Below are 23,488 nucleotides of genomic sequence, written 5' to 3' on the forward strand. Positions count from 1 at the left end.
ATTATTTATGAGTACACCCATGTGTAGGAAAAGTGTAAAGATATGGAAGGGAGCCAAAGTCCCAAATGTAAGCCAGTGGTCACCCCCCGGAGGAGGAAGGACATTGCTCAGAGCATCGGCAAGGAGTCCACAGGACTGGAGGTGGTACTGGCACCACTTTATTTCTTAAGCTGGGTGTGGGCACATGATGTTTTTATATTATTATTCAGACCTTTTTATATTTACGGAATATTTCCCAATAAGTTTAAAAAAAATTGACAGCCCAAGTTGCTGGTGAACTGCTGATCAGAAAAGGAACAGAAACAAGGATGCTTAACTCCTTTCTAGGGATTGACTTTCTACCTAAGAACAGACTCTAGACAGGTTCGGGCCCCGCATGGCATAAACTAGTCTCACGATGAGACGCAGGCAGAGCACCAGTGGGCAGAATTGAGGCCCAGATGATAGAGCTCTGCAGGATGAGTTGCAGTTACTTAAACTCCAACCGTGCCCCATCGAGAAGATCCTGGTCCAGTTTCTCCAGACATAACACCTGGTCTCACTCGATTGGCATGGACTGAGCACAGGCGGGATTTACAAGTCAGCTCACCAAAGGAGCAGGGAATCTGAGAAGCCCTCTCATATTCCCTGCGGCACAGGTGTGGACGGCGCGGAGTCTTTACACATTTTAGTATTTCACGTGGCATCGAGTCAACTTACCTGCTGTTCCATGGTCTTGGGGTGAATAAAAGTCACCAGGTCTATAGAAAGGTAGCCAACCACATTTCTCATTTTGCAAGCATTTCCAATTTGGAGGCACAAAGAACTGAGGACTTGGGGATCCACCGAGGCCTGAGGCACGGTGGTTCCAGAGGAGATGAAGGGGCCATCGGCATGAAACTGGTCCCCCGTTGACAGCAGCTGGATCTCTCCGTTGGGCTCTATCAGCATGTCCACCGTCAGGTTGGTGATGCTTTCTGCAGGTGGGTACGCTTCGACCACGCCTCCTGGTGGGAAACGCACGGAGGAGATGAAAGGACAGGCTCACACGGGCTGTGCCTAGTTAGAGCAGGAAGAAAGAGCCTGGGCTTTGGCAGACGGACTTGGGCTCAGATCCTGCCTCTGCCATGTCTTGTGAGACTTTGGGCAAATAGCTTCAATTCTCTGAACTTTCTTTTCCTCATCTGTAAAATGGGCACAATAAAACCTACCTCACCAGGATGTTGTGAATCTCAGAGATACTGTGTCTGGAGTATTTAGCCCCATGTTTGGCACGTACTAGGACTGGATGAATGTGAGTTGTGATTCTGATCATAACTAGGAAGACACTATAAAGATCATCAAGTCTGTGCCCGTTCATTACATAAACGACAAACCTAAGAATTACAGGAAGATCCCTCAGGGGGCATTAACTGCCCAGAGTCCACAGGTTGTACCTTGACGACACTTTCTGTTCAACTTCACTGCTTTTTGAAGTTTTGACAAGTTAGGGCTTTTATCAGGCAAAAGAGAACGCTGACCATTATGTCTGGCACAGGGCTCCTATATAAAGCCAATTATAAAACATTTTAAAAAATGTAGAGCTGCGAGATGCTGTGGTTCTTGAGGAATAGGTGTGATTCCTTCTTGGTGATAAGGAGAGCTTTATAATTTGTCATAGTTTATCTTTTGTTCTGAATAACAAAAATCACAGAGGCAAATCTGATGCTCCATCACAGAAACAATATTAGCCTGGGCTAATTTTGTGGGCTAGCTCAGTGGTGTCCACAAAAATTACACAGCTCTGATTTTCGGCTTTTAGGCCTCACGTAAATCTTATTTTATAGAAAAAATTTTTAAAAATATTATTTGTAAAGAATTAGATAATGTAATTTAAAAGTAAAAACAACTAAGTGTTCCTTAAACAGGATGGCCTCTGGAGCCTGGTGTATTAAGATAAATTTTGGGGCTGGCCTCAGGCCCAGTGGTTAAGTTCGTGCGCTCTGCTTCAGTGGCCCAGGGTTTCGCCGGTTTGGATCCTGGGCATGGACGTGGCACCGCTCATCAGGCCATGCTGAGGCAGCATCCCATGTAGCACAACCAGAGGCACTCCCAACTAGAATATACAACTATGTCCCGGGGGGCTTTGGGGAGAAGAAGAAGAAAAAAAAAAGATTGGCAACAGATGTTAGCGCAGATGCCAATCTTAAAAAAAAAAGAAATTGTAATGATTACTGATACCATTTCATCTAATTAAAAAAAAAATATATATATATATATAAACTTGGCCTGTATTTCACAAATTTGCTGGGAGGTGACCTCTGCCCACAGGCTTTGAACAGCTTATATGGTTAAATCCTGAGATTTTAGCAATTCTCAAATGCAGCCATTGGTTGCTTTAAACAAAAGGTGTTTTCCTTAAATGTCTATACATTTGGTTGAAGCTGGCCTTAAAGGAAGCTGAATTTCAGAAGGAAAACTATTTGGTTGATTTGAGATGTGTTTTTCTTCAAATGAGGCCTGCTAATGTGTGCTGTAGCTAAATACCAGTTGTTGGGGATTTAGCAAGGTAAATGCAACAAAATGCACAAAAACAAGCAAAAAAACCCACTGAGTCTGTCTGATTCAGATAACTTTGTGGCTTTAGCCATCATGCATATTTTTAAAGATAGTGCTTTAGTGGTAACACATTGTCCTCTATGCCTACAAGATTATTTTTTCTTCAAAGTAGCTTATTTGTATTGTCTTCTCAGCATCATGACCACCATCTTTTCACTGTTAATTTTTTTCCTTTCAAAGAAATTAATTCCTCTTTTAAAAAATTGTATTGGGGCTGGCCCCGTGGCCGAGTGGTTAAGTTCGCGCGCTCCACTGCAGGCGGCCCAGTGTTTCGTTGGTTCGAGTCCTGGGCGCAGACATGGCACTGCTCATCAAACCACGCTGAGGCAGCGTCCCACATGCCACAACTAGAAGGACCCACAACGAAGAACATACAACTATGTACCAAGGGGCTTTGGGGAGAAAAAGGAAAAAAATAAAATCTTTAAAAGAAAAAAAATACATTTCTAAAAAATTGTATTACCCTTGATATAATCCTATGACAATGTAGAAGTCAAATCTGTAGCATATTTTGTGGCAATAGTGGAAGATGGCAGGAGATGGTGGCCTTAGAGTTAGGAAACCTGGGGTGGGGTGGCCTGGCAGTGAGTGAACATTTATGCAGAGCCTGCTGTATGCACTGGGCCTGGAGCTGGGCAAACATTTGAAAACACATGACTTAGTGGAACCAGAGTTTTGAGATGGGCTAAAATGATAAGATCTGTGTTCCCATCACCACGAATTTGTTGTATGAGTTTGTCTTGGTCACTTCCCAGCCTTGAGCCTGTTTCTTCGTGTATAAAACAGGCTCGACAAAGCTGATTCTGCCTCCTGTTCATAAGCCCTGTGTTTACAACGTTCCTGAAAGACAGGAAGAAAGGATAGAGAGGAAAGGAAGTTGAGGCAAAGCCTATGCTTGTGGCTGTGCAGCTGAGGGGAGACAGTGGCTGGGAAGACTCTTTCCACTCCACAAAGCTCACGTGAAAATAAATAAATTAGAGAAAGGTTTGCAGGCTGCCCTTAGAAGATCTGGAAACTTCCTAACATCCTGTCCTGGATGGACCTGGGGATCTTCATGGTCTTCTCCTCCTAACTTAAGAAAATCCCTCTTCTTGACCCTTTTTTGTTGCGGGCACCTTATTTTCTTCCATTTATACATGGGATGGACTCTTAGTTTTACTTTTCTGTCAGGGAGTGTGTGTGGAAATTTGTAGAATCATAGAAATTTAGATCTGAGAGGACATTGGTGATCACGCAGCATAACTCTGCCACTTCTCCCTCCTTGAGTGAAGAATCCCTTTCTAGCCTTCCTGTTAGACGGCTGGCCAGCCAACCTCTTGCTTAAATTATTCATTAACGGAGTCCTTGCTACACCCTCCCTTCCCACCCTGCCCGGGCCCGTGTAATCCCACAACCAACAGATCTGTCAGCTTCATGCTAGAAAGGTTCACATCTGTATTTCATTGAATCCTCCCAACAACCTGGGAAGTAAGTGAGCAAATTGGGCCTCAGAGGGGTTAAGAACTTGCTCAAGGTCACAGATGAGACTCAGATCCAGGTCATCTGATTCCAAAGCCCGCACCTCAGGAGAAGTCCGTGCTGCAAAAAAAATGGACCGGCATCCTGAGCTATGCGTGTCATGCTTGGCATGCTCGGTTCCTATTTACTTAAGAGGCTGAATGCAAGATAAATATTTAGGCAAAGTTTAAAAAAGAAAACAAAGTCTGCCTGTAGGAGCACTTTTCTAAATCAACACAAGGGATGCTAGGCATTTAAATTGGCCCCAGGTTGACCCAAAACTAGAATTCAAGGTTGTGTCGACTAGTCCTCAGTAGAACCTTTCCAGTCTTATTTACCTTGACTGAGAAATGTTTGGAAGAATTTCCCCCACGTCGGGAACCGTTTCTCATTGACTGGCTGTGCGTGCTGTGCTAAAATGCCCGCCAGCTCCTCGGAGATCTTCACCAAAGCTGGCTCCTGCAGAAACAAATTAAATAGAACCACAAGCAATTTTACTACAGAAATGAAAACTGCTTGTGGAGTGATTAAAAACCAGGCCTCCAACAGGCAAAAAAAATGTGGTTACTGTTTACCCAGAGTCAGAAAACCATTTTGAAATTTTTCTCTATTTTTCCAGCCATTTCGGTTTTCATATTTCAAAGTGATTGGGCCCCTAAATATTCATGCTAATTGTTGTCTCTAAAAGGCAGGCTTCTGTCTGGGCATCAGGATACCCCAGGTTCAGCCTGACAAGCTGGATGTCCGTGGGCAATGTGCCTTCCCACTCTGGGCCTCAGTTTCCCTTTATGTAGAATGTGGGGTTAACTACCTTGGCCCTGGGACCCTTCAGACTGAATGGTTTTTATTCTATGACCCTAATAGGGCTGACCCTGGGAGAAATCATGGAATTGGCAGGGTCCTTCTTTGGCTCCTCCATCTCTTTAAGCTGTGCTCTTTCCTCCTTGCTGGGGGGCCTCCACATCCTACAACTGTGGGATCAAATTCTTAAACCATGGACTGACACTGTAAAGGTGGGATTTTAGGTGGGGGCAGGTTGGGAGAGTGAGGTGGTTGGGGGGCCCAGCCTCAGTCACCTGACATTCCCCACAAGGTCACAGCCTCATCTGACTAGATGTGGGGCTGGCCCCACATCATCATAAAACAACCCCAAACTACAAAGCCTCCTGTCAAAATGAAAACAGTAGGAAATCCTCTGATGAATAAGAAGCCTGGCTTTTTGATATAAATAGCCTTGGTTTGCCAGGACAATTTTTTTTTTTTTTGGATAGTCTTAGACTAAAACTCATTTAATTTTTTTATTTCTGCCAGAAGTAGGGCAGGGCACTAGATACAAAACCACTGGATGGGCAGTGTTCATAGTCAAAATATGGGACACCGACAAGAAAAACTCAGGCTTGCTTTGGGCTGCCGGGGAACTTCCGAATCTATGAGTGAACACTCCATAATTCAGAGGAATCGGAAAGGATCAGCTTTGGCAGGTGGGGCTGGAAGGAATCTTAGAACTATTCTGTATCCTCATTTATTTCCAATTTCCATGACATTAAAACGTGATTGTCTTCTTCTCCCCTCCCCCACCCCATCCAGCTCCTTGGAGCATCTGTTCACATCTGAGAGCATTCTCTGGGCAGGTCCAAATAATCTGAATAATTTCCGAAATATCCAGAAAATACTGGTGGGAGAGTCTCATTAGTCAGCTTAGTAAGTGCTTGACATATAAAACAAAAATGCCATGAGGAAGAGGCAGTGCCCTGGCCTGCGAGCAGTTCAGGATGGCTCCCCACACCCCGCCAGGAGAGGTCCCTTAGGAAGGGCAGGGAGCAGCCTCGGGCAGCCAGCCTCTGCCTCAGGCCTTTCCCCCTTCGGATCCTGCCCAATGTACACATTTCCCCTGCTCTCTACCTTACATTCCCTCTTCTTCCCGAAGCCCCGCATCTAAATCATAAACAAGCACACAAAATGCACCTTTCCAACAACCTGGGCCCTTGTTTGTTCCATCTTTGCGTACTGTCCTGCAAACCCATCTTTCCTTTTGTTTTATACTTGTTTCAGTTAAAACCATTCTCCTCTATCGAAGAAGACCGATTGTCTGTGAGTCATGAAATGCCCCAGAGTGGGACGAGGAAGCACGGCTGCCGATTCCCGCCCCGCTGGGAAAGCCGAGTGTCCAGGGAGGAAGCCTCGCAGGCCAGGCCCTCTCCCAGGATAGCAGAGACTTCCTCTTGCTCTGCCCTGATTGAAGGGCCTCTCCTGCCTGCTGTTGAACGGTGTTGCACCACCTGCCCAGTGATCTGCTATGTGGCCATTCACGTGAAGACATCAAAGAGAAATCATTCATTCATTCCTTCACTCATCCATATATCAAAAAATTACAGATAGCTTAGAGTATCAGAAATCATATTCAGACAGCAGAATGGTGGTTGTCAGGGGCTGGGGGAGGGGACGGGGAGCTGGCGGGTACAGAATTTCAGTTTTACAAGATAAAAAGAGTTATGCAGATGGATGGTGATGACGGTTGCAGAACGTTATGGACGTATTTAATACCACTGAACTGTACATTTGAAATGATTAAGATGATACATTTTATGTTATGTGTATTTGACCACAATAAAAACAACTGGGAAAAAATTACAGAATGTGTGGCCTTTAAAGGAACTGAACTAGGGGAAAAAAGTGTTTGTGTGTTTTGGGGGGTAAAGACGGAGAAGAGGCAGTGAAAGAAGAGGTGGAAGCCTTGCCACCTCCATCCTGAAACTAGGCCTGCATCACCTTGAGGATCGAGCTGAAACTCCTCAGCATGACGCACGCAGAAGGCCCTCTGTGACTGGCCTCCGATTCCTTCTCTCCTCTCCAGCTCCCAGCCTCGCCCCAAAGTGCCCTGGCTCAGTTTCTTTCCTCTGCCTTCCTTCCTGCTCTTCCTGCCCCGGCTGACTCCTCCCCACCCTTTCTGAGTTAGTTCTGGTCACACCTCCTCCAGGAAGCCTTCTCTGCTACCCCAGTTGAGTGTCCTTTCTTCATGCTCTCCAGCTCCCTGGGGGCTCCTTAATGGCGTGGTCAGTGGCTTTGAGGTCAGTCTCCCCAGCGCTCTGCACAGGGAACACTACATTTTTGGGGAATGAATCATGGTGGCGGTAAACACAGGAACCCAGCCCTGAGCAGCTAGAGTTACAGAATCAGAGAAAATGTGGAACTTCTCAACAGGCTCCCTCCTCGCTGCCCAGGAACTCACCTGGGGGGATGACCACTTAAGAAGCACCAATTCTTCTCGAGTGGATTTTCTGGGATTCCCTGCCTCTGAGGGGCACTGGGAAGATAAATGAGGTGCCATTTATGAAGTGTCACCTCAGAGGCAACATGCTACGTGAGGGCCAACAATTAACTCATAAGGCCGCAGCTTGTGTGAGGCATCTAGACCCTGTGCCAGGCTGCCGCCACTGCCTCTGCTCACACAGCCAGCCATTGCGCCTTCATCCACAGCCTTTACGCTGTGCACAAACCACAGCAAGGGAGTGCGTTTCCTAGAGGAAAGTCTGCTCCACGGATCTGGAGGATGAATCACGTCCCATCATGAGAAGTACACAGCTGAAGGCACTGGTGGGGTGACGTTCAATTGAGGATGCTGGGACACACAGAGGTAGCTTGGGGCCATGATTAACTCTGAGAAAAAGAGATGGAGAGGAATAATGGAGGGAGTATTAACTGTTCAATTTCTTTCTTTACTTTGAAAGCATCTGATAGGAAACGCAAGGATTATACTAAGAATGGCCCTGGTACCAATGAAGAGAGAATTGTCTCCCCAACCACACACACAAAAAAATACAGCAGGACTTGCAGCTCATACATTCAAGAAAGGGCAGCAAACAGACATTCTGGGTACGAGCTTCATCTTATCCCCGCCCCCTAAGCAGCCCTCGACAGCACAGTGAGGGCTGTGAACTGGTGGGTGGCTCCGTCACAGCAGTGGTGTGACAAACCCACATCACCCTCTTCCTTACGAGCAACAAGGGCTCAACGGCCACCAAGGGCCTACCGACGTCAGACACGAGCTCTCAGTTTTGGGGGGAGTTTCTGTTCTCTGGTGATTACCATTTTGCATAGTTCAAACACAATTACCACAACGTGAAGGGCAGATGCTGGTGAGGGAAGATCTGTAGCTATCCAGGCTTATTGTGTTCAGAATAAATTTGACCACACACATACGCGTGCGCGCACACACACACACACACACACCCATGCCAGGAAAACCCCTAATTCATGTGAATCATCAGAACAGCGTTTGTATAATACTTGCTCCTGTCCCAGCAGACTCTCGTTTCTTAGCTCATTTGGCCCTCACTGCAACAATCCACACTAGCCGATCATTTAGAGCTAACGACTCTGGGGCTGTGGAAAGGAAAGTATATACCTTGTGGATGATAAACAAATGTTAGAAAAATTCACTTTACTTTTTGAGAAAAATCAGAATTCCAGAGTTTTCATTCCATCATGATTGCCCTGGCTCTGGCAACGCGTATTAGCCGCTCTCCGTGGAGCTGCTGGCTCTGGAGCAATTCCCATCCGGGAGAAACTTCAGCCCATCTGCACCACCGCACAGCCTTGTCACCCTTTGTCCAGTATTCACATTTGCCCCTCAGGGTGCATTGACAGTAGTCATGACCTTGGAGAGTTCCAAGATGTCTGCAGAAGGCACAGGGCCTCCATCGGCCTGATCATTGCATCCTAGAGATTCTTGTCCATCAAGCGTGGGCCTTGCCTCTCAGCTCTTTTCCTATCAAGAGAGTGTAAATTTGAAGGAAGAGATATTTGACTGAAAGAAATTCAGGCTATCTCAGGGGAAGCCACTGGCATATCCAATTTAATACTACCCTCAATGACTGAAGCGACTTCAAACTCCAGAGAGTTAACTTTCCCGAGTAAATTCTATGTGTGTGTGTGTGTGTGTGTATGTGTGTTGAGGAGGATGGGCGAGGAAGAAGAAGGAATACAAATTGGAATGCTTTAAATGTCAATCCCACCAAAACTCATTTATCTAAAAGCTTCTTTGCTGGATCTGCAGTGATGAATTAAGTAAAATAACTTCTTGGCGAATCACCTCCAATCTCTCACCTCAGACATTGTTGTAAACCTCAGGTTTTCAAAAGAGAAACCAAGGGACCTCCCCTGATCGTTGTGCTTTCTAGAGCCTTCTGACATCCCTAAATGGAGGAATGGAGGGTGTCATAAGGTCAAAAGGCAGGACGATGACCTAAAACACTAAGCAAGACTGTCAGTGTTGAAGGGGCCATAGGGACCATGTAAGACAAATGCCCCATGGAACAGAGGAGGGAATGGGACCGTGGGACCGCAGGAGCCCTCTGCTGCCTCTGACTCCTGGGAGCATCCTCTCCACCACCCCTGCTGCCTCCTTCAGAGGGCAAAGGGTGGGGTACCCTGAAAGGTGCTCAGGATTTGAATTGGCTGGTGGCACAGAGGTGGAGAGAAAGGAGGGATCCCATATTTGAGGGTGAATGGAGCAGGGTTGCTCTGCTGTGCACAGGATACATTTTACCACCGTAGTCATTTTTAGGCAAAATAACCACTCTCACTTATTGAAAGCTTATCAAGTGGCAGGCCTGTGCCAGGGGTTTTTTCTATTTATTATCTCAAAGCCATTCTCTGAGGTAGTTGTTATCATTCCCATTTCATGTCACACAGCCATGAAGCAGCAACCTGGGATTCAAATCCAGTTGCTACCAGTATGCCATAGGGCGAGGGGATCTGCGTCTGTAACTGCCATCAGTGGGCCTAAATGGTCAATCTGGGTCAGCTTACATCATCCACAAGTGCTGGTAAGTCTGTGCTGTCAAATTTATGAAAAAATGGTAGTGTGGACATCTCTTGTTGGCTGCCTAGCATCTTTGTCCCCTTGTTCAGGGTAACAATGTCCCAAAGTTCCTTTCAGGAACTGCCCTTACCCCGTTCTTAGCTAACGAGTTGATTGAGAGCAGCACGGAGGAGAGATGGAAAGTAACTGGGCCCTTGGTGACATTGAGCCACTGGATTAAGGTGTATCTGAAGCCAGAGCCAATCTTTGGATTTCCAGTTAGCTGAGATAGCAAATTCTCCTTATTTTTAAAGCCATTTTGAGTTGGATTTTCTGTTACTTGAAGCTTAAACATTTTAAACCGGTACAATTGGGTGGGCCAGACTGTGTACCCACAATCCAAGATGGACGTTTTAAGCGAGCAAATGCTCTGATTGCTCTGTGCATTGGTTGCTGTCATTCTGCAATCAGTAGTCACGTTTTCACTCATTCCTTTCCATTAAGATCATTAGAAAGAGTCCCTCTTTAGAGTGCAAAAATATGCTGAGAGGAAGAAGGAAAAATGAAAATGTCTTCAGCAAGTCATAAACCACTTCCTACACCTACTTAAAGTTTAAGGACTGCTTTAATACTCCATGTTTAATTGTTAATTGAGAATTTAAAAATCAAAAATGCCAACTTTGCCTTCGATGAGATGGAAAATTATGCCGCTGTAGAAGGTAACATAATGTAAAACAGCCAACATTACCAAGGCACACAAATGTTTTTGGTATGTAAAATTGCTTTGTAAAATATTTGCTCCATCTGCTGAAAGCGGCAAAGACAATTTTCCCTTGATAGCTAATGGCCCATTTCGGCTGGGTGGTAAGTGATTCGCTGCGGTGGCGGCTCTCATTAAACAGAACGGTGAAAATGCGGTATATAATTCCATACTTATGTAGCATTATCCGCTCGCTGCTTCTCGAGGAGTCTGTCCCTCATTATCGAGGCCTCCACCTTGCACCAACATGCAGGCCTCGCAGTCAATTTGACTTGAGAAGCGTTTTGTCCAACTGAGGCACATATGTCGTGCCTCCATTCCAAAGCTCAGCACAACTGCTTCCCCCCCGACCAGAAACGCTAGAAAGGTTCATTCCTTTTCAACTTTCCAGCACTTAAACGGCTGTTTCTTTTTCCCTCTCACCACAGGGGGCCATGGTTTTCTTTCTAGGCTCACCCTGTCGCACTGCATGCTGGGAGTTTCAATAGATAAAGATTAAGTGTTTCTCGAAATTCTTAATTGAACATACACAAAAGCAGGAAAAATTTTCCCCCAGAGGCCAAAATTGCCACCATAAAAGCCCGGCAAGCACTGTCCTTCGTTCCTGGTGTATGTGGTGGTCTGTGATGTCTCTTCTTAAAGGAGCTGTTTACCCTACACTGAATTACTTCAACATCTGCTAAAGGAACAATTAAAAATAAATAATCCAGCGTGGTTTAAAAAAAAGAAGAATATGTTCACATTTGGGGAATGATACTAAAAAGTAGTTACAGCAGCAAGTGGCTGATTTTTAAAAAAATATTTTTAACATTGGAACATGGTTCTAAAGGAAATTACATTAAATATAGAGCAACATCAAGTAAATACATATGGCTGCTTTAAAGATTATGCAATATTTTCAAGCAGAAACCACGCAGTTCTAAAATCAACCATAAGTAGAAGTAGCCATAATTATTATTATTGGTAATAGGTTTCTTTCTTTCCCGTTAGAGAAATATCACTGGTTGAGAAAATTGCATATGCTAATAAAAACCCTTTAACTGAAAATTAAAAACAAAAGAAAACATATGTGCTCTTTGAATTTGATTTTTAATTCGAGTAATGAGGGAGAGTTTGTGGAATGAAATAAGAGACTATCATGAGAATTTATACTTTAATTTTATGCAAACGAAATGGGCAAGCATCTACTTTTCTTAATCAGAGTGAAGAGCCGTACCGTCTTTGATATTTTCACATACATTTGTGTATAGTTGAGGTGGATATAATAGCATTCTATGTTTATTATTATTATTTTTGTGTAGACCATGCTCATTAAAATACCAGGGTCGTAAATCAGTGAATTCCAAAAGTGAGGCTGTTTGTTTGATCTCGCACAATTACACGAAAGTCCGCGCCTTCTCAAGGGCATCCCTCTCTCCCCGAGGGGGCGCGAGGACAGACGACCAGAAGCAAATGGCGCAGTCGCGGGCGGAGGAGAGTAAAACTCATTCTGAATCCATTCCAAATGCCCATGCCTGCTCTGTGGTTTTCAGCAAAGCAGATATTTCCAAAAGAACTCCAGCGGGGACTTCCTGGATGTGAAAACACTAACCAATTCTCGTTCCTCTCATCTTTTGCTTTATTCCTTCCTTCCACGCTGTTATTGCGAAAAACTGGCAGTTAAATTCAATTGATTCAAAATATTCCGGATCCATATGGCCGCCAACCCCGGAGCTGAGGCGGCGATAGCGCCTCACTGCTGTTCCCGAGCATTTGCCTCTCCCCCAGTCCCCAGATGGTGGGAGTAACATTTAAACCTCCTTTTCTCTGCCTTGTACAATAGACCTTGGCACCATTTCAACTGTTTACTCCGGTAATTAACAGCTCTGATACCACAACAATTACAACTCCTACACTCTCACCACAATAATGCTATGAATTAGTGAGAGCTAATGGCTGGAAGGTAGAGTGTTTCCAGACTGTGAGATCTGCGCATTTTTAGAATAAAATAAAAGGTACAAACAGCACGCTTGCAGTAGACAATGATTACCTAGTAATTAGTTTACACAAAGCTTCCTATTTAATGGCAAAACGCTGTAATTAACGTGTGACAGAAAATCAAAGGGTACTTTGTAAGCATATGAAAAATTCACACTGCAGGCCCATAGCTTTATGTACTGATTAGAACCATATTAAATCAATAGGACACACAAACCAACAGCTTGTATAGCTGATTATTATAGGTCCTCAGAAGGGGGACCAGGCTTTCATTTAACTTGGGGAGGCAATTTTCCTTCTCCTGTCATCTTCCTCAGGCACAGAGAAGTACCTCAAACCCAAGCCTGGCAGCTTCATGAAAATAACCATTGAACTGGAAGAAAACATTCTAAGTCATTTTCAGAGATAAGGAAAGATATGTAAATAATTAAGCCTTTCGGATGCTCCTGGTGCCGTGCTGCTACACTAATTAGAAAAGACACCAACTGGAACCAGAAAATGAAGCAACTGGGTCTCAATCTTGTGGTCAGAATAATTTCTACTTTATCAGGTCAATGCCTCTTTATTCAACATGTAGGAAGTTCAAATAATTGGAATTATTTTCTCTTTTCAAATGATAAGAAACCAAGACACTCTCAAGGTTTATTCTTTGAAAGGCATTATCTGGGTAAATCATTGGGTAGGCACAGTCGGGTCAATGTTCTGTATTTTCAACAGCCACAATCCTATGTAATGACAACTGACGTACAGAACAATATTCTGGAAGCCTACAAGACCCTAAAAGACCTTCTAAATCACCAAAAAAAGATTAAATTGTATGTAGTTGTTCAACGTTACCAGTATTTAATTGTAATGCAATTTTATGGTAATATTGACAAGAATAATAACAAATAGCATTTCTCAAAGGCTTATGTGCTAAGTACATGCTAGCCAATTCATAAAGGTTATCTCATTTAATTCTCACCACCTCCAGGTGGCAGGTACTAATGTTATCCCTATTTACCGATGAAGGCTTGGAGAGCTGCAGAGATTTGCCCATGGTTCCCCCTAGTGAGTGTGGGAGTCTGACCTCAGTGTCCCAGGCTATGGACCCCCCCAAGCCAGACTACCTCTTAGTTATCCTTGACTGTTCAGTTATTCAGACTAACCTATTCCCACACTCATTCCGCTTCAAAGGGAATTTACCATGTCAACCTGGAACAGGGGATTGAAAGAACCAAAACAAACAAAACGTTTGGTTGCTTATCCAAAAAAACAGGGTTTTAAATGCTCACCGTATTTTTAATGCTGCGTCTGATTATGAAGACGGACCACTCAAAGCTCTGTGAGAATTTGAGGCTCACTAAAATGAGCACGATAGTTGAGAAAGGCATTGAAATCTGTCACCTCCATCAACAGCCAAAGGGTGCTATCTAAAACTCACTCTCAACACCCATGCAAGTAAATAGGCACGTGAGGCGGTTGGGTTGCAAAAGCTGAATCATGGGGACTCCTGGACAGGGCTCCTCCGGCAGCTCTGAGGGGTGTGCCGGCCGGCCCTCCACCTCCCCCAGCTCACTGCCTTTCCTGACAGCAGCTCCCCTGGCGGCCAGGAAGGGAAGAAATCTGAGACCAATGGCTGCTGCGTTCCGGGGATCTTTGTGTTTCCTACAAGTCTCTGTAGAAAGCAGAAAACCTGCCACAGGGGCAGGGCGTCACAACAGCAGGGACCTGAGGGAGAACACTGCTCCGGGATTTTCAAACATGGGGTCTTTTCTAAGTGGATTCAGTTCAGTGTGGCAAGAGCGCTGGGCCAGGAGCAGTGGATGTGGGTTCCAAGCTAGGCACGATCATTTCTTAGCCATGTGAGCTTGGGCCAGTCACTGAACTTCCCAAGCATCAGTCTCTCCATCTGTAAACAGAGTAACAATACCTTCCTTATCAAAGCTGTGTGGAAGTGAGTGAGTAAGAATGCCAGGGTTTTTTGGGATGGAATGAGATGATTCATGTAAAGTGCTTAGCACAATTCCTGGCACCCAGCAGGTTTTCTACAATGCTATTTATTATTGTTATTATGAAATACAGGGAAAATGTCAAGACCTTAACAGTGTATTTATCGATCTACAAAAGGCTTAATCTCATGTGTAGGCCAGTATTGTGGCAACTACTAAATACATAATCTAAGAAGTCAAGATTTTAAGATAAAAAAATAAACAAATGAATAATCATTTGTATGTAGTTTAATGACTAGGGAAAAATAATACTCTAGATTTTTTTCTTAATCTGGAAAACCTAGATTTTTCTCTTAATACCAAAATGTGTTTCTGACATAAAATAAAATTATAAATAAGGACATGAGAAAAGGATGTCTCTTGCTTGTAATCAAGTAATAACAATTATACATTTTGACATCTAAAATAAAAGTGAAAATAGTTTATAATATCCGATGCTGGTGAGGTGGTGGCAAAACTAGTGTGCTTATTCTCTGCTAGTAGCTTTGGAAATCAGTACGGTCTTCTTGGAAGGTAATGTGGCAATACCTAACAAGGGCCATCAGGCAATCTACTCCTGGGTCTTTCTCCTAGGGAATGATTCAACAGAAGCAAAAAGAGGTGTATACCAAAACCAAAAATAAAAACAAACTAATCTTTCCTTCCTCCTCCTTCTTCCCTCCCTCCCCACCACCACCAAAAAAAGGGAAAGCTGGAAATAATCTAAATTTCCAACTTAGGTGAAAGGTTTAATCTATTAGAGTAAATCAATATAAGGGAATATTATACAGCCATGAATCGTGACGACTACATGTGATCATGGAGAATGTTTAAGATCTGATGTTTAAACAGCATGTACACTATCATTGTAGCTGTAAGAAATAAATGCAGCACCTTTGGAAATTAATACCCAAAAATGAAAACAACTATGTTTGAGGGAAATGATTATGTACTTATTTGGTTAAATATTTCTTTAACCTTGTTACATTATCTTTTAACTTTTCCAAAAAATTATGTGGTTACAGGGTAATGGTTATTTGGGATCACCTAGTAACGGCCTACTAACTTCTACACAAGGCACCAAGCTTGGCCATCCTACAGTGGCTCCTAGGACCCAGTTATAAGGCCATCCTAATGGGTGGAGGTCTTCACAGTGGAGATGTAGAGAGTTCTAAAGCACTGATGGGTTGATGGTTCTCTCTCATAATAGTGTATTTCTTCGCTGATTTAGTTCTACAAGGAAGCAAAATAATGACTGTGGCTTCTTCTACTTTTTCTAGGCTTGGGTGCCTTGAATTAGTTACATACATGTATGTATTTTCCTCCCTTGGAGATTCCCAGATTAATATCAAATGTTCAACAAAGTACACGGAAGTACAAGTAATGGGGAAACTGCTCTTGCAAAGGGCTAAAATTGCAATATTATATAGTGCCATTCAAGAGCTAATTCAATATCCTTTTTCTCCTAAGTGGTAAAATTGGGATGCCAAGACCTCCACATCTAACACTCTCCATCCAGGTAACAGAGGCCCAAAGAAGGACTGCACAGAGAAACCCAAAAGTAAGCTGGCTTAGCTCTGTACACGGAGAAACTGTTCTGCAAAGATCTTTTGCAAAGTGGCGTCACCAGTAGCATCACTGCCTCTAAACCCATCTCCCAGGAATGAGGGAGGGAAGACTTACCCTTTAAAAGAAGAAAGGGGAAAAAAGCCACAAGAAGGACTGGTACCACAGCAAATGTCTGCCTGAGTCTCCCTGCACGGTCTTAGGTGAGTGTCCAGGAAGGTATCTCCCCTACACTTGTGCCTTCCTTTGCGTTAGCCTTCATTCCTCTAAATGAAAAGAAGTACCCCCGACTGAGAGTGGGGAGTTTGGAGTGTGTATAAGTGTGTGGATTCATTAAACGCTAACAAGCACTGAGTACGTAAGTGAGTGGGTTTACTGGAACCTGAGGGGGTGGGGAAGCAGGTTTTGTTAGCTGGTAGGATCAGGAGAATAAGGTTGGTACCAACATACCATGAAAGAAATGAGTTGTGCTCTGTTTTCATTGTGGCCATCATGTAACATTCTGCTTTTCCTAAAATCACCTACATTCCATACTGATTTTTAAAATGTAACTATAGCTTTTCAGTATTTGTTGACTCCACGACTTTGTTTCCAATCTCAACTGCAACCAGTCAAATGACTCTGGTTCTAAATTAGATAGGTAGAAAAAAAGATAACCTATATATTAGATCCTTGAGTCTACACTGAGTCATGCCCACATCTAAAACCACTATCTGCATAAGACGCAAGAGACTCAAAAGAGTTCAAACTCCCATAAACAGCACTGTTTTTAATCTGTTGCCTACAACATACCAATGAGAAAAATCATGGTATCGTGTCATAAACTGCTATGCAAATGATGCTATTTGTAAGTATTAACATAATTTAGTGCTTACAGTCATATTCTCATTTCTAATAATTCTCCCAGAATGGAGTCTTTCTCTGGACTCTTAGCCTGCAGGATAGTCTTTCATCAAGAAGCTGAAATTTTTAATAACCTGCCAGCATATGTTTTGTATGTGCCAGGCTAGGCTTGATGACACAACATCTTCATTATTGAAAGAAACAGGTCTACAAACTGTAATAGGACGTTAAAACACGCCTGTGCTCATAAAGTAATGCTTTGATGTCTAAATGTGCACCATTATGATGGTCTTCTGGAACAAAGGATCATTCCACCCCCGAACTCTCCACAGCTCCACGCCATGGAGACCGCGGTTCACTTCCACTCTGAATACGATTTCACTTTGAAGGCAAAGAATGTCAATAGTCTTCTACAAACAAAACAAAAGCTCTTCAGAACCGCTTTATTTTTTATTTTTATTTTGGCTTCTAACCACGCCATGACTAAGCACAGCTCTCAGAGTATAAAGAGATTTCTGAGTAATTGTATTTCCCTTGTTAAATTTTAAAAAATGATTTAAATAGATTATTAATTATTCAAAAGTTGCACATTTAATAACATTAACAACAATGCCAAATGTATTTGGTGACAATTTAAAATGGTACAGTTTAAAATAATTGAAATTAAATAATGTATGGTCAGCCTTCTAGGTGCAATTCAGCCAAAGGTCAATATTTTACATATTTTTTAAACTTAAAGTCAGACGTTTCCAATTTGTCATAGTCTAGGGATAGGAGAATTCTTTAAAAATTACTAGTTTGAAATATTGGGACCAGCAAATACTTTGCACACTAACATTTCAATTTCTTAAATAAAATGTCATAATTTTCATGGTTTAATCTCAACAGTTTTGCTTTAAAAAGAAAATTCTATACAATATAAAATAAAATCCAGTTCAAAGAGAACACAGGAGAAACCTCTATGGGCCTCAAAATTAAATACATTTTCCTTGTTTTATTTTTTTCTAGAAGAGTAATTCACTTTGTATCCTTTAAATAATATGTAAAAAGCTGGCCTGACAGGTACTGCATTTAGTCCCTTCACTGATGGAGGGGGAAGAAAAGCCCAGAATAGATCATGGGGAGAACAGCAACATTTGTCAAAGGGAACTCTCTCTTCTGACTGTTCTCTAGATTTATTCATCATTTCACTTTCACAAGAATAATGTGGTTCTCCCGTGTGCCCCTCCCTTTCTATCACTTGTGTCTTGATTCATGCACCTCTGTGGTGGGATGCTCAAAGCGGATGCAAATCACTCCGCTGCCCACCACTATGTGGTTGGGAGGGAAGGAATCAACTAAGGGAATTTGCATCTGAATTTTCCTGATTTCTGCTATTTTCCTAAGTTATGATTTCACCAGTGGGACAGCCCAAACAGAGACTGGAGATTAAGAGAAGCCGGGCAAGTCTAGGCCCCTGGGTGCAAAGTGAGGCAGCTTTTAGAATGGTGGGTTTAATTTCTATATTTAACCGTATAAAATTACTTTAATTATTAAGCAAGTTTGGAACAGACTAAGAAGTTGTACAATTCATTCTTCCACCAACATACATGGAAAAATCTGTATACGTCCACTCACATGCTAAGACTTCTTACGTATTATTCAGCTTTTGCCTGGAGATTTTCTGGCGAGGATGTATAATTTTCTCAAGATCTCACAGGGACCAGCAGTTACATAAATTTCCTTGAATTGTCTTCAAAAACGTATGACTCCTGACAGAATGCTATCCTACACTAGCTTCCAGGTGACAGCCGCTCACTAATAGAATTTCTCTCTCATAATAAAATACAGCGAGCTTGATAACAACAGTTGTTAGAAGCATATGATCAAGATCACTTAGAAGGAATGAGATTTGTAATGTTATTTGAATATGGTAAAAAAAAAAAAACCAAAAAACCCTTTCTAATTATCATAATCCATTTGAAGACGTGAATGAAGACTTTTAGGGCCCAAAGAAGGGACATTTAAAATAACCTGATCAACCCCATTCGCTTTGCATGTAAAGACTAAAGCCGAAGGAGGTCAAAATGACTAGCCTAAGGTCTCACGGCTGGCAGGTCGCACAGCTGAGTCTAGAAGGACGTGCTCTCATCTCCCGGCTGAGCCTGCTGTTCCATCTCCTAACTGTCAGACACCGTGGGCTTACGTCACCATTGAACACTCACTTGCGCCCATTTCTTGCTCCAGTCTTCACGGCCATATTTGCCCCTCTCCTTTAGGATCCACTTGTAGCACTTTAGGTGGGAAGGAATGTCACAGAATGCAGTCCCGTTTCCTCTGAGCTCATAGTCCATTTTAAAGAGCCAGCGCTGGATTTCCAGGTGATCGGTAATCAGCTGACTCAGCTGTTCTATCATCTGTGGGGCCCAAGACACAGCAATACTTACTACAGCTAGTTTCCTGGATTCCTTATTATTATAGTCACTTAGTTGTACTTTTCATGCATCTTTATTTCAAATGGTCTGTTCATTCAATTATCTTGCAGTTATTAAGGCAGATTAGAAGTTTTAAGTGCTATGTGTGTGATATGAAGAAATCACTAACCAATGGGACCAATGACATGTTTCAAAGTATAGTCCTCTTTATGAGAAATCCTCAAATTATCATTTTGCTGGCTTTTGAAGGCAAAAGAAAGCATCCTCGAATATCTGTAATTGAATCTTGGTATTGTTTTCTTTCTTTTTTGGAGAATTATGTGTTTACTTATTGATTCTTCAAATGATATTTTTTATAGTTTCAAGACTATAAAGAGTTACAGTCTTGAAAACTTTAACTGCTTGGAGCTTTGCTGAGCTTTTAAATGTTATAACCTATAAAATATCTAATTTTTTCCTCATTAATGTACATGAAATACATTTGTTCGGCTGGTCAACTGGCCAAGAGTGTTATGTGAACAAGACAGATAAAGGAGATAACACAGTCATGAAAGCAACTTTTCTAGAATACACAACTATCCTACATTTTATTTGAAACAGTATTTTCTCAAGAACTGGGCTCAAGCACATGGAAATCTAAGGGATAGAAGTTCAAGCTCTAATATCACAACGATATTAATAATAATATCTAACATTACTGAACTGTCAGTAGGAGCCAGGTCTTTGGCTAAGATCTTTACACGAGTTTTCTCATTTAATACTCACAAAAACCTGTGAGGTAGAGGCCACTGTTAGCTCCATTTTGTATGTAAGTAACTGAGACTCAGCTAATTTAAATAACCTGCCCACATCACACAGCACTGAGTGGCAGGGCAGGCTCTACCCAGGTGGCTCTGACTCCAGCACCTAGGCTCATGCCCTCTTCACTGTGCTTCCTGTCAGCCTGCAGAGAGGTGGGGGAGAAGGTGGAGGTGGAGAAGGGAGTCAGAAGAGAGCAAGAGAAGCAACTTTCCTTACAGTCAATAAGCCATTTGGGATACGTTTGAATCAGATAACAGTCTATAGCAAGATTGCTTAATTATAAATAATACTGTGCTAGGAGAGCCTTGGGGACAAATAATTCATTAGATCGCAAAATGATTTTTTATTTGGTCTTCTCTTTAGACTTTCCAGTTTATACTTCCCACAAAGAAACAAAGCAACACAAAACCTTCTCTCTCCTGAGACTACCCCATGCTGTTCTTGGTTATGGTTTTCTGTACTTAGGCCTCTGCAACACTCTTATTCTCTTCTCTTTTGATGAGTTTTTGCTCACCAAATGGATTTTTATTTTTTATTTTTTTAACTAAAGAATGTGAAAGGACTCAGGATTATAGTTCTGCTGAAGTCTGGAGCTAGCTGATTAGGATTATTTGGATTAAAGGCACAATATGTTCTCTTGAGTCCCATCTTTCCAGCGAATCTTCCTGGGGATGTTACAGTCCACAGCAGTGTGGAAGTTATACCATGAGGCGCATACTTTGGATCCCTGGAAGCCCCATGCAACCATGGGGTATTCAATTAGGGTGAAAATGGAATTGTCTTAGCTCCCTAATTATCAAGTAGTGTCTGTGGATAATTTGGGTGTTTAAATGAAAAGTACTCTGGTCTACACACCACACGGCTATGAGCATAGCCTAGGAAAGTTTTTCAATGTGCCTTCCAAAGTTACGTCCCCTCTTTTTCTAACGTTGTGTTAGAAGGTAGATTCTATATTCAACCATATTTTGCTGTATTCATACTTTGCAGAAGTAGACATGGTCTTTGGCCTGTTAATATCCAATAAAACTCTTTTGCTAGTGAAGGAAAGGTGATCTGGCATAGCCTTTTTCATTGTGTATTTGGATATATTGTCTATTTGGAGGTTTCAACTACTAATCAGAATTCTTATCTGTTTCTTCCAAATCCTATTATTTGTTGCTTCTGAGAATCCTATAAATGGGCATCTGTTGATGGATCCCCTACAGTAATGAAAAGGATCAATAGTATTGTAAAGACTGCACCAGTGGAAAGAATTATGTGCTATCTTTAAGTGAAAATTGAATAGTACTTTAAAATAGCATCGCCATTTTTGATTATTTAACCAAAGCTGTCAATATTTCATATGCAGCACACTCCAGAAAGAGAACTTGCATGGTTACTTTATGGATCAAAACAGGAAATGCTCACTGTACTCATGCTAGATGTAAAAAATAAATAAATAAGTTACTTAATCATAAACCAAATGACTTTGTGCTACTTCCAAACATTTATCATTTTCTATTTGAGTCTCTCTGTTCAAAAGATGTAATAAATATTTTCATTGCCACTCATTTTATACTGGTGCAGAACAGAAATAGAAAAACGTCTACTGCTAAAATCCAACTGATAGGAATATTTATTAAGCCAAATTAAAATAATCACAGCTTTCTTTCACTGGCTTTATGTTTATGATGCACATTGGTAAAAAGCGTTATTGATTCCCCACCATTGGCAAATTCAAAACACTGATACGCTCAGATAGATTAGGAGGGTGGTCACTATCTGGAAGAATCTCAGCGGAGTCCTTCAGTTCTTGCTGACCTCAGACGTATGTTTTCATAGAACTAGAGTAGAACTCAGTTATAACTTGGCTTATTGTGACAGAGATTGCACATGCCAGAGGCAAAATGGCACCCCTCAAATCCAATTTGTCTGCGAGGAGGAGGTTTTTATTCCTACTTCTGTATCCAGCATTAGAGGGATGTTTGCTCTATTTAATGTGTTTGTATCTTTAACCACAATCAACATAGAAAGTTCTAAAATATTTCATAGCAAAGATTGCCTGAGTCCTCACCGGTGAAGATGAAAGCGAGACTCAATATAAATATGGCACATACATTTTAAAGTTTTGAAGGTTATTTAGTGTAATGTACACATATGAAATTGGATTGTTTGAAAATGCATTTCACGTGCATTAAGTCCATCAGTCGAGTACTGGGAGGCAGGGTCGGGAAATCCACATTGTTATCTTTAGATTCCAGTGGAGGCTAATGACAATGAAAGGGACACACCAGATCAGGGGCGCCTCTCTCTTCTGCTGCTGTTAAAAATGCCTGTGCCTTTTCCAGGCTCTGCTACCTTTAAGAGCAACTTCCTTCGTGAGCCATGTATTGCCCTAGAACACTCTAGCAAGAATGAACATTTTAGGGCAATTTAATAAGCTAAAAATATCTTCAAACTAGTCTCTGAAAAGTATGATTTGCTGAAAGGCTTGATTTTAGGGCTCAGCAGCTGTGAGATACGAGCATCATGATCAGGCAACTGAGAGAGAAGGAGGATCCCTAAATATTGTCTCTCACAGACTGCCTCGTCGTGCACGGTGCTTCAGTTTCCCAGGGCAGGGTGGGGATCGGTTGTGATTGCCTCAGAGTAATGGTCAAGAGATGTACTGACACAGAAGTTAGGAACTGTTCACAACCATTTGTCTTTTTATTTTCTTTATTTTGAAAGAAGATAGCAATTAAATGGGAGAACACCTGCCAGAGTGAACTCAAAAATCATTTCTGGTGGCTGATATTATAGTTCTCCAAATAGTAAGAGGCCTAACTATCTGCTGGAAGGACGCATAGCCATAGACCTGGTCCGAGGCAAAAACCTAGAAGCAGATAGTTTTATGTCTGGAGCCATTTCCCTTCACCTTTCTGGGATTTTCCCCATACTCCCTTTATGGCCCCTTCCTGAGGAGCCAAAGGATTGTTTTTACAGAGCCAAGGATGTCTGCAGCCTCTGCTACAGGCCCTCTGCAACCTGACTAGGCAGAAGGGCTCACTCTCTGGAGCTTTCCAAACCTGCTCCTTTTAGCCAAAGCGCACTCTCATTTCACGGGGTCCTGCTACCTGACTGGCTGGCTAATATGAGGATCAGATAATGCATGTTAAGGCCATACATATTGATAGCAGGTTAGTACATTAACAGGGCCTGCAATATCTTAATCCAAATGAGTACATATTTTGGGAATTCCAGCAATTTCTGCAAGGCTATTAGGAAGACACTTTGAAACATGAAGGCCTAAAGGAGAGCC

General features: G+C 42.4%; 1 protein-coding gene across 2 annotated transcripts in view; it reads right to left on the reverse strand.

Annotated features, from left to right (window-relative positions):
- Positions 1-23,488, reverse strand: part of IQCH (IQ motif containing H) — a 177,027-nt gene that overhangs the window by 43,230 nt on the left and 110,309 nt on the right. For both annotated transcript variants that reach the window (XM_070499300.1, XM_070499298.1), the window contains 3 exons: positions 19,198-19,389; positions 4,413-4,533; positions 700-986 (listed from right to left, as the gene is read on the reverse strand). In XM_070499300.1, the coding sequence (XP_070355401.1) occupies positions 700-986; positions 4,413-4,533; positions 19,198-19,389 (600 nt within the window). The remainder of the gene's footprint in view (positions 1-699; positions 987-4,412; positions 4,534-19,197; positions 19,390-23,488) is intronic.

Source organism: Equus asinus, chromosome 2, assembly GCF_041296235.1.
Source record: "Equus asinus isolate D_3611 breed Donkey chromosome 2, EquAss-T2T_v2, whole genome shotgun sequence".
NCBI classification, from domain to species: Eukaryota; Metazoa; Chordata; class Mammalia; order Perissodactyla; family Equidae; genus Equus; species Equus asinus.